Here is an 11,562-nt window from a genome sequence, read left to right on the forward strand (position 1 = left end):
TTTGGCCAAGATATAAAAATCTTAGTTATGAGTATGGAATGTTTGACATTAATGAGAGTTTGATAGCTAGTATTCGAGCAATCATGATAATAACCTATCACTTCAAGGAGTTTATACCATGCAAACAGACTTGTTACTAGCCTTGTCTGAAAAATTACGGTTCATATCTCTGGAATACACGGTTCCATCAATTTCGTTTTGAAAGGCAAAACAGAATAAGTATAAAAGGAGCATATCAATTAAAAGCAAAACCTTAGCAAGACATAGCATGAACAAGAAAGAACTATTAACTGATCCTCTAAAACAACCCCGATAACTTCAGCACAAGCCTACATTCTAGAAAATACATACTGCAATATTCAATTCGATATGAGATTTTCAAGCATTCTCCCTTTAAGATGGGTAAACTTTGACATACTTGTAGCTACAGCGCACAGTGGGCGAGGGAGGAACCAACGTGCGCCAAAACTCATGTTTGGGGATTTATTTGTTATAAATCCAGAGGAAATGTTTAGACTTCCAGGGATTTTCGCTTAAATTTTATTACCAACATTTTCTCTGATGTCTAAGCTTTAAGTTGATACCAGATTTGGCTGCCCGATTCTGCCCGTTATTATGTTAGAGCCGTTTTCCTTGCAACATTGCCCCGAAAAAATGTGTTTATTTTGGTCCGCGGTGTCAGAACAAGTGTCACGCGCCCCCTCGCGCCGTGATTTATGACCACGAATCCTTCATGATTCAGCCGCGGACCAAAAAAAAACCCACATTTTTTCGGGGCAATGTGGCAAGGGAAATCGGCTCTAACATAACAACGGCAAGATCGGGCAGCCAAATTTGGTATCAACTTAAAGCTTAGACATCAGAGAAAATGTTGGTAATACAATTTAAGCGAAAATCCCTCGTTCAGATATTACGTGGAAAAAATTCGGCGGTGTTTTTATTTTGACGATGACGTAATGATGAAGTGTTACGCGCTTCATATTTCTGTATCTGACAACAGTATCTGAGTTCAGTGAATACGCATAGTACCTTTGTTGTCATTCATTTACATTAAAGAAACTCACCCCCAACAAAATTAATCCCCCCCCCCCATAAAAACAAAAAACGGGCGTTTTTTCGGTGGTTTCCCATGTCATATCTGACATGACAATGTTGACTGCGCTGAATCAAATAAACAATAGACCTCCGGGCTCTTTTTTATCAAATATCGATCATGGATCTACATTAGTAATGATAAATCGAGAGGGTGTGCTAATCTCATTGGTTTCTTTGATGTTGAATGATCGGCTGCTTTGATCGTATTTAGTCATTACAGCGATGCCTTTGGGACTGCCTTCCTTCGTCCAGTAGAGGGTGCCATTGAAGTACTTGATATCTCGCAGTTTTGTTCGCTCTTCATCGCCATCGATGTCAGGGTCATTCATGTAGTCTGTGAGCTCGCGAGCATCTTGACTGCCTACGTCCGTGTAGAAAGTTCGTTTCTTATCATAGTCACAGAAAAATATGCGTCGTGGATTTCCTGCCAAAACAAAGAAACGTGCAAATCTTACAAGAAAACAAGAACAAATATCTTCTTAAATAATTTAATCCTTAATTTAATAAAAATGTAATAACAAAAAAAAACAAAAAAACAATTGATATCAATTAAAAATCAAATTCTGAGAGGGAAAGACAAGACAAAATTACATAGAACTTGAAGATACTACGTGGTATACGTGACGTATTACATTTGGTCAGGTTGAATAAGTAATACCTTTCAGTTAAGTTCGATTCATTTCTATAATTTTCTCCTTTTTTTGCTAGCCCATGGTATATTATTATAAAAACTATACAGTTATATTAATACTACAAGAAGGACGTGGAAATGGAATCATACATATTTCTAAATATTTGAATAGTTGAATTTGCCAATGCTAACACTGTCTCCCCGCGACTATTCAAAACGTTGATGTAATGCTTTTAAATGAAGGGAATATAATTATGAGGGATTTTATCACATCACCGAAGTCATATTTCCATTATGGAATGAAGGGAATATCGTGATATTGTAATACGAATGCAAAATAATTGTCTTTTCTTGATAAATCCATGATTTTGCATTCCAAAGACCTTCATGAAAAATCGATTCGTCTGTCCACGTACACGGATGATGTCAATGGCCCTTCTAAATAAGAATTACGTACACGACACGGCTGATGTCAAACTAAGGGTAATAACAGAAGTGCACCAGGGTCGTCAAGTGTGACATACTAGTGCTATACGAGAACACACAACAACTTTTATATTTTTCAGCGCTTGGCACTAACATGATTATTGCATTAATATATATCTTGTGTTTATCCTTTTTATTAAACCATACCGATGCATTGTGTTCAGAATTATAAAGAGTTGATGGCTATATACCCCCATTAAAACAACTCTTGGTTTCCCCATTTATCATTTTCATTCTCCCATCAAATTCATCTCTTTGTCAAGGTTCTGAAATGCCTTAATATTTGAGAAACGTTATAAAGTTTGTTACCTAAATGATATTTTGAAAAAGTTCATGATAATTTAGCGTATACAAAATAAATAATAATGCAAATACCTGTTTCTTATGAAGCACTTAACAGTATTATAATTACCCCAGTTATTGAATTCTATCACCATTCTGCAGAATACAGTGCATATTCTCCACTCAATGGGGGCGTTAAAGTTAGTCGCCTACATGCTAATCCAACCACAATGACTTACCGGGTACCCATTAACACCTGAGTGGAACCATGTATAGATAAACTCTTGTTGAATTCTGATTCATCTATCTGAAATGACATGTCATTTTACTGAACCCTTCTAAATATGAAATACGTACGGCTGAGATCAATGCTTAATCCGGTGATTTTGGATAGACCCAAGTTATAGTATACATTCTCCGTGCTTCCAGATCCATTGAGAGATTTGCGCTGGATACCTTTGGTCATTGACCAGTACAAGAATCTGAAGAAAAAAATAAAGAGTGTCCTGTCAATACATATCGATATCGGGAAAATCAAAAGTTGTCATAACGTCATCCTTTCATCAATGTACGGGTAACCATTGCTAAAGTGAAACATATCGTGCATTATCATTTGAGTATAAACCTGGTGTGAAAAGTGAAAAGTAACAAGTCAAGTATTGCGGTGGCGCACAAAGGCCTCAGTATTGAAAATCGTTTATTAAAAGGGCAAGCCTCGCACTTTACTGTACTTGCTGCAGTTCATTTGTATTGTTAGGATTATTATTAGTACTGTTATTATTATTATTATTATTATTATTATCATTATTATTATTATTATCATCATTATTATGATGATGATTATCATCATCATCATCATCGTTATTATCATGTATTTGATAAACACATAGTCACATAAACACTGAATACAAAACTTCAGGAGGCTTTCAATTGACTGTAGTATAATTATGAGGGGTACTACGTGGTACGGTCTGGGTGGGTCAATTAACAACACACACCCCTCCTTCTGAACCAACAGTATGATGATGTAATCAATTAAGTTACTTACCCCTGTTCCTCATCCACCTCCAAATTCCTAGGGTAATTGTTATACGTGGTTACAAAGATTGTCTCACTCCCTGGAAATGCGCTTCCTTGTCCAATATCCACAGTTGTTATTTCCTTTGACTCTTTGTTGGCGATGTACAGAATGCGTGATGATTCAGCTATCGCAATTCCTCGGATCCCTGAGATTAAAAGGAAATCAGGAATTCGAAACATCTTGAAATGGGGGGGGGGGGGTCCTAATTAACGATTGAACAAAAATATTCTTTGGGGGGTAAAGATTCCAAATAAATACACAAAGTAATAGCAATCAATAAACTAACACACAAACAAACAAAGATTGCATAGTACACAAATCTGTATACATTCAATGTTGGTTGATATCCATCTCATAAAGAAAATATGTTTTGGAATCAGCTTTATTTCGGTGTCATATTGTGTCAGATTCTTTGAACAGTTTTATTCGTATATATAAGATTCTGTATTTTTATATAATCATTGGATAGGGAGCCAGTTTATCGTTACGTCTGAGTGTATTTCAAAGCTTTACTAAGGGATTTTTTCTACGCCGTACCTTTATCGTTTTCAGAAGTGACCTCCTCCCTGTTTCCACCATCCGCATCAGAACGATAAACTCGTTGTTCATCAAAGTCAGTCCAGTAGATCTTCTTCTCCACGGAGTCATAGGTAATAAAACGGGGTTGTTTAGTGGATGGAATGGAAGTGAAGTCTAGGTCAGCTTGTAGATCTGCAACAAAAATCTTGTACTCGGTGCCTTTATCTGTCACAAAGATCTTTGCAGTCGATGCTAAAATAAATGGGCGAAAGGAAGGTAATTTTATTCCATAACGTTTTGATGTTTCTCTTTCAATAGATGAACCAAATAGAACCGTATATCAAGACATATGAAGATAAAGAAATAAGCAAAGAAATTATTCAAAGAATATACGTTAAGATTGCTCTATACAGAACCAGGAACATACTGGCTCAGTTCTCCCTCAAGGTCTTAGTTCTATGTTAGAAGAGGTTTTCTGCCTATATACATCAACACGATTTTTGTTTTCCTTCAATGTTATCTTTTAGACTTTTTAATGTTTATTTTTTGCCTATTAGTCTTATTCTTAGTCTTACTTTAAAATCTTTAAAATTAAAATTAAAACGAGTAAAGGCCACCGCACACTGTCTTTATTAGCGTTACGATTGTGAAGAAAAAAAAACATTTATACTGTATTAAATATGGAAATCTAAAACAGACATCATGTTTCTGATTTAGGTTCAAATGATGATAAGAATACTAACAATCGGACATGAAGTGCATTTGAGCCCTCTCGTCAGAATAAAGGCCTAACCGGCTTCAAATCGTAAACAATCGCACTTTAGACTGACGTCACTACTATACTGAGAATTTAAATTTGATTAATCATATGACTATTCATAATGTATTTATGGGCAATAACCAACATTTCAATGAATAATGCTCTGAATATAAATTGTAACTATGTGCTCCTTCAATTGTAAATAACAATGCCAATGTACAAATGAATATCTGTCGTTCTTCCTTCTTGAGAGCTGGTAAAGAGATAATCAATTAAAGGTACACCCTTAAGTCACATCAAATCAATGTTAATGCTGATATACAATACCTTAACAAATCAAAGGCAGTATATGCCACTTCACGATTATAAAACTAGTCTGTGTCACAGAGGGATCGAATTATTATCTATGCTACACGTACTACAATGGACTGATTTTTGAGGTTCGTAAAATTTGTGAATGTGTATTATGCAGGTTTTGAGGTGAGTAATTCCAGAATGTGGATATATATATATATATATATATCCACAGAAGGTGACTTTTCTCCTTCTATGCATGGTTTTCGTTAAATAGGGCTAAGTTTTAGGACTATGACTTACCTACAAAGTGTTATGATTATCGAACAATTTGACTAGCGAAATTGACGACGAAATATTTATTTCCTTGTACAATTTTGTTAAAGATGGCCGTATAGAAATACCTACTTTAAAATTGTGATTTGACAACAATTCTTGTACAAAATAAAAATAGGGTAAAGAATATTCTATTATCTATTTGCTTTTTGTATTAGGTTTATGCCAGTAAACTTTGGACTGATTTTCGCGTACGTGTAATCCGAAAGTATATAGTATAGAAACATGCCATTACAAAAAAAACTAAAACAGGAGAGTTGTACCTATCGTTGGATTCGTGGGGAACATGTCGAAAAGATTTACATGCTTTCACTTTTGTTAAAGAAACAAAGCCTATCCATTTCATGGATAACGTGATGAAATATTCTGAAAACAAAGAAAACAATTAAAACAAAACAGCAACAGCAGCAACTACAAACAGTTTGAAATAACAAAAGATGATAGCCTCTTTCAAAGAAAGCGCTGGAAGAAGAAAAAACGAATGTAAGGAAAAAAGAAATATATCAAAAAAAAGTTTGTACTGAGTGAAAGATAGATTGAGAGAGAGAGAGAGAGAGAGAGAGAGAGAGTGAGAGAGAGAGGGGCGTCGTGGTCAAGTGGGAGTGTCGTGGTCGAGTGGTTTAAGGCGCTGACTTGGAGATGCAAAGGTCGAGGGTTCGAATCCCGACACGGCACTAATATCCTTTGGCAAGATATTAACCTGCACTTGCTACTCTCCACACAGGTGTTAAATGGATACCCGGTAGGATGCGACCGTCATTGTTGGTCAAACAGTTTTTGAGCGTCATGTAACGCCTGGCTGGAATGCTCCCCAGGGAGTGGAGATTGTGCACATATTGTGTGCGGGCAAGCACTGAATCCAATGACCGGGGTAATAGTATATTTGTAAAGCGCTTAGAGACATTTGTATTAAGCGCAATATACAAATAATATATTATTATTATCATTATTATTGTAGTTTTCTTACGAGTAGTTGTGGTAGGACGTGAGGTAGTTGAGTCCGTCGTAGACATCGATGTGGTGTCTTGTGTAGTAGTTGTTTCTGGATAATGAAAGATGATATAAACACAGGATTATTCGATATTGGGGCAATATACGCTTCTTTTCATTACAACCAGATTTGATAAACCTCAAGCAAGAAAAAAAAAGAAATTTTAAATAAAGTGTAATTCAAATTGTAAACAACTAATTTATCGCCACAAAATCGTTTATAGAAGCTTGTCTATAATATACTTGAAGCATGTACATAGAGATAATAATGATATGCTGTTCTTGTATATAGCGAATATTACAATGTGATACAAAGTTACTATTCGCTCCAAGGAATATAATCTAGTTTGAGACCTATTACATTTATTCCTTAAAGATACTATATGCCCCGTTCGCAGCCAACATGAAATTCTGTATAACTTGGCAGGAATTATGAATATGTCATGTATGTCCTATCTGTGAAATGTAAACATTAGCAGTGTCCTAGAATTCAAATTATGCAAGGATACCCGTTAACCTTCTAGACTTCACTGTCAGACACTATTGAGTGACTGATTGACATTTTTTTTCTTTGGTAATAACATACATATTATGAGCTGTAACAGGTACATGAGCATTTGTCTACATCAATAACCCACTACTTGTATTTGTAATGGACAACACTAAACTGATTGAATCTTTTGTGCAGCATAAAACGTCCGACCATTCTGTAAAAGGGTCTGAAAATCAGACTATTACTTAGGTGATTGCAATCACTTAAGTCGATTCGACAACTAATGGTCGTTCTTTTCCCAATACAAGCCATTTTCAAGCCCTTTCATTTTGAGGAGAGTTCTAAATTAGTATCGTCTTTTAAATGCCGTTGGAATTTAACCTTTTCATTTTTTGGGCCTGGAAATGGGACATTGTACCTTTAAGCGTGAAAATTTCGGGCCCAAAGTACTTTGAGGATATGACTAGAAAGCAAGTAGTACAGCGTTACGTTGACATAGTGGGCAATAAATGGCTCTACTAAAAGAAGATGAAGCAATAAGTAATTGTGAGAAATGAAAACGAGAGAATAATGGTGGGTAGCTGATCAAGTTCTTTAGCAAAAGAAAATATTTACCAGAGGTAAATATATATATATATATACATATTTTGCTTAGTAAATTTTAAGTCTGTAAAGATAATATGAATACCATGATAATTAAATGTTGATTGTGCAATTTGGATACTTAGCATATATATTATGAAACTATGTTTGGGATTTGTGTTGATAATAACCAAGCTACCAACGATTATCAACTCATACCTCATATGAGAATCATTCTTCTTCTTTTTAATTAGTCCACTAAGCCGGTTTGGAAAATTGAATAAGAAACGGCAAAATAGAGAACTCTCGCAATTTAATGAGAATGTTACAGGACAAATCATCAGATTATATTTAAACGCCTCAGCGGTTTTAAGCGCCTCAGCGGTTGCAGGGAACAAATCATTTACTGAAGTTTTCTTACGAGTAGTTGTTGTAGGGTGTGAGGTGGTGGATTCCGTCGTAGACATCGTTGTGGTATCTTGTGTTGTAGTTGATTCTGAAAAAGAAATATGATATATACACCAGATTATACAATCTGAGGGTAGAAATGGATTTGAATTCATATTTACCCAAATTTGACAAGTTTACTGGACAAAATCATCACATGATATTCAATTCCTAGCTTTTGACACCTGAGCGGTTGCCTAGAACAAGAAGATGCTTCACGTTGTAGGATATTGTATCCACGTGAACATGAAATCGAAAGAGAGAAGCATGGAGAGACGACGAAAGAAATTTGAAGAGAGAAAGGGGAATTGAGAATTCATATAACATAGAAATCAAGAGAGAAAGAAAAGACAGAGACAGAGACAGAGAGTGAGGGTGAATGAAGAAATGTAGAAAATGGTAATAACTAGATGGATCTTCGACTGCGCGAAGTAAAAAATAATGCCTCCGCCAGTGAGCGAGTTTACAAACCAAAACATAAGCAATTTTTCAAATTCAAGTTTGATTGTAATCCATTTACAGGTTCTCAGAATATCGTGATTACAGGCTATTTTGCATATATAAGGTATGACCATTTGATCTTTTACCTCATGACCCTCAAATCTAATCATTTCGTTGGTTCTGCAAGATACATACACGACTTGAGTTTGATAGTAATCCGTCCGTCGGTTCTATTGATATGTTCACAAGCTATTTTTGCATACGTAATGAGCCCCATGACCTTTGAACTTTAACCTCATGACCCCAAAATCTAATCAGTTTATTGGCCCTGCAAGATACATACAATTCTTGAGTTTGATGGTAATCCGTCAATCGGTTATAAAGATAATGTAATCACGAGCTATTTTTGCATACATAATGAGCCATGTTACCTTTGACCTTGTGACCCCAAATCTAATCAGTTCATTGGCTCTGCAAGATACATACATGACCCAGGTTTGGCGTGAATCCATCAATCCAATCTTGAGATAACACGATCACAAGCTATTTTAGCATACATAATGAACCATGTGACCTTTGACCTTTGATCTCGTGACCCAAAAAATCTAATCAGTTCATTGGCTCTGCAAAATACATTAATGACCCAGGTTTGGCGCGAATCCATCAATCCAATCTTGAGATAACACGATCACAAGCTTATTTAGCATACGTAATGAGCCCCATGACCTCTGAACTTTAACCTCATGACCTCAAAATCTAATCAGTTCATTGGCTCTGCAAAATACATACCTTTCTTGAGTTTGATGGTAATCCGTTAATCGGTTCTAATGATAATGTAATCACGAGCTATATTTGCATATATAATGAACCATGTGACCTTTGACCTTTGATCAAGAGACCCAAAAAATCTAATCAGTTCATTGGCTCTGCAAAATACATTAATGACCCAGGTTTGGCGTGAATCCATCAATCCAATCTTGAGATAACACGATCACAAGCTTATTTAGCATACGTAATGAGCCCCATGACCTCTGAACTTTAACCTCATGACCTCAAAATCTAATCAGTTCATTGGCTCTGCAAGATACATACATTTCTTGAGTTTGATGGTAATCCGTTAATCGGTTCTAATGATAATGTAATCACGAGCTATATTTGCATATATAATGAGCCATGTGACCTTCGACCTTGTGACCCCCAAATCTAATCAGTTCGTGGGCTCTGCAAGATACATACATGACCCAAGTTTGGCGGGAATCCATCAATCCGTTCTTGAGATAACGCGATCACGAGAACGGGACGTACAGACGAAAACAAAAAGCCCCAAGCTACTTTGTAGCGGAGGCATAAAAAAGGGTGAGCGTGGTTGGAGAGAACGAAAGAAAGAGGGAGAGAGGGTGCTGCATCTACACTGTATTCCAAACACGCCAAAAAAATGCCAAACCGGAGCCTGACCGCGATGTTACCAAGGGCAACTACGCTTTACCGGCAGAAATGCCAAGCCCGAAACATTCCAAAACAAAGTGTGATCTTTTGGCATGTTTTGGCGTGTTTGGCAAGTATAAACGCTCGTATGGCAAGCCGTTTTATCATTTAAACATATTTCTTGATATCAAGAAATGAATTCTTGATATCAAGAAATCGAATTCTTGATATCAAGAATTCTATTCTTGATATTAAGAATTACCATTGCTTTACAACGTAAAATCATTTCTTGATATCAAGAATTCGAATTCTTGATATCAAGAAATGAATTCTTGATATCAAGAAATGAATTCATGATATCAAGAAATGAATTATTGATATCAAGAATTCGAATTCTTGATATCAAGAAATGAAGTTTAGATATCAAGAAATGAATTCTTGATATCAAGTAATCGAATTCTTGATATCAAGAATAAGGAAAGACAAAAAGAGAAAGTGATAGACGGAAGAAATAAAGAATAACATAAGTAAAGACAAAAAGAATAAGTGATAGACGAAAGAAATAAAGAATAACATAAGCAAAGACAGAAAGCGAAAGTGATAAAATGGATAAAAACAAAGAATAACATAAGAGAAGGTGATAGAAAGTAAAAACAAAGAAAATTAAAAACAAAGAATAACATAAAAGAAAGTAAAAGAAGGAAGAAAGAAAGAATAACATTATAGAAAGTGATAGAATGATAAAAAACAAAGAATAACATAACAGAAGGTGATAGAAGGAAGAAACAAAGAATAACTTAAGGAAAGACAGAAAGAGAAAGTGATATAATTTTAAAAACAAAGAATAACATAAGAGAAGGTGATAAAAAGAAAAAAACAAAGAATAACATAAAAGAAGGTAAAAGAAGGAAGAAACAAAGAATAACATATGGAAAGACAGAGAAAAAAAAGATAAAGAATATAATAAGAATAATAACAGTTTTTGCATGGGAGTGCCGCGCATGCGCATTACCATCTGAAACACGCAAAAACACCACTGAGCTTTTCAGTCGGTGATGTTTCAGCACAAGTGTAAACGTGTGCGCGAAACATCGCAATTTTAGGAAATGAGGTATTTGGCAGTATAAATGCGCCAAGAGAGGGAGGGAGAGAAGGAGAGGAGAGAGGAGAGAGAAGAGAGGAGAGAGAAAGAGAGAGGGAGAGAGAAAGAGAGGGAGGGAGAGAGATGAGAGAGAGAGAGAGAGGGAGAGAGAGAGGGGGAGAGAGGGAGAGATTAGAGAGAGAGAGAGAGAGAGAGAGACGGAAAGAGAAAGAGAGAGAGGTGGGGGGGGGGAGGTGGTGTAAATGAAGTTTCCTTACGAGGCGTTGTAGTAGGGTGTGTGGTGGTGGCTTCCGTCGAAGACATCGCTGTTGTGTCTTGTGTAGAAGTTGATTCTGAAGAAGAAATATTATGATATATACACCTGATGAAACACCCTGGGAGCAAATAAATTAAAAACCATATTTACAACAAATTTACAAATCTCACTGGATAAATCATCACATGCTATTTAATTCCTAGAGAGAAAGAGAGAGAGAGACATAGTGTAAATGAAGTTTTCTTACGAGTAGTAGTGGTAGGATGTGACGTGGTGGATTCCGTTGTGTACTTCGTTGTGGTATGTTGTGTAGTAGTTGATTCTTAAAGCAATATGATATGG

The 11,562-nt window shown here is 35.8% G+C and overlaps 1 protein-coding gene across 1 annotated transcript; it reads right to left on the bottom strand.

Moving 5' to 3' along the window:
* Positions 1–971: 971 nt before the first annotated feature.
* LOC105445064 (low-density lipoprotein receptor-related protein 1B-like) lies at positions 972–11,515 on the bottom strand. Its single transcript, XM_030984171.1, has 8 exons — positions 11,468–11,515; positions 11,222–11,296; positions 7,971–8,045; positions 6,452–6,526; positions 4,113–4,346; positions 3,543–3,720; positions 2,852–2,976; positions 972–1,519 (listed from the first exon to the last, which is right to left on the bottom strand). Exons 2-8 carry the CDS (start codon positions 11,265–11,267, stop codon positions 1,212–1,214), a joined length of 1,041 nt encoding a protein of 346 aa, XP_030840031.1. The 5' UTR covers positions 11,268–11,296; positions 11,468–11,515; the 3' UTR covers positions 972–1,211.
* Between the last annotated feature and the right edge of the window lie 47 nt (positions 11,516–11,562).

This window comes from Strongylocentrotus purpuratus, unplaced genomic scaffold (assembly GCF_000002235.5).
Source record: "Strongylocentrotus purpuratus isolate Spur 01 unplaced genomic scaffold, Spur_5.0 spur5_scaffold_14, whole genome shotgun sequence".
Lineage (NCBI taxonomy): Eukaryota > Metazoa > Echinodermata > Echinoidea > Camarodonta > Strongylocentrotidae > Strongylocentrotus > Strongylocentrotus purpuratus.

Bases quoted from the DNA above. Each gene is read 5' to 3' on its own strand.
- LOC105445064 (XM_030984171.1), bottom strand. From the start codon at position 11,267: ATGTCTTCGACGGAAGCCACCACCACACACCCTACTACAACGCCTC. The intron at 6,527-7,970 runs GTAAGAAAACTT...TTCATTATCCAG, and splicing joins ACACCCTACAACAACTACTC to AAACAACTACTACACAAGAC. The intron at 4,347-6,451 runs GTAAGAAAACTA...CATTTATTTTAG, and splicing joins ACGTCCTACCACAACTACTC to CATCGACTGCAAAGATCTTT.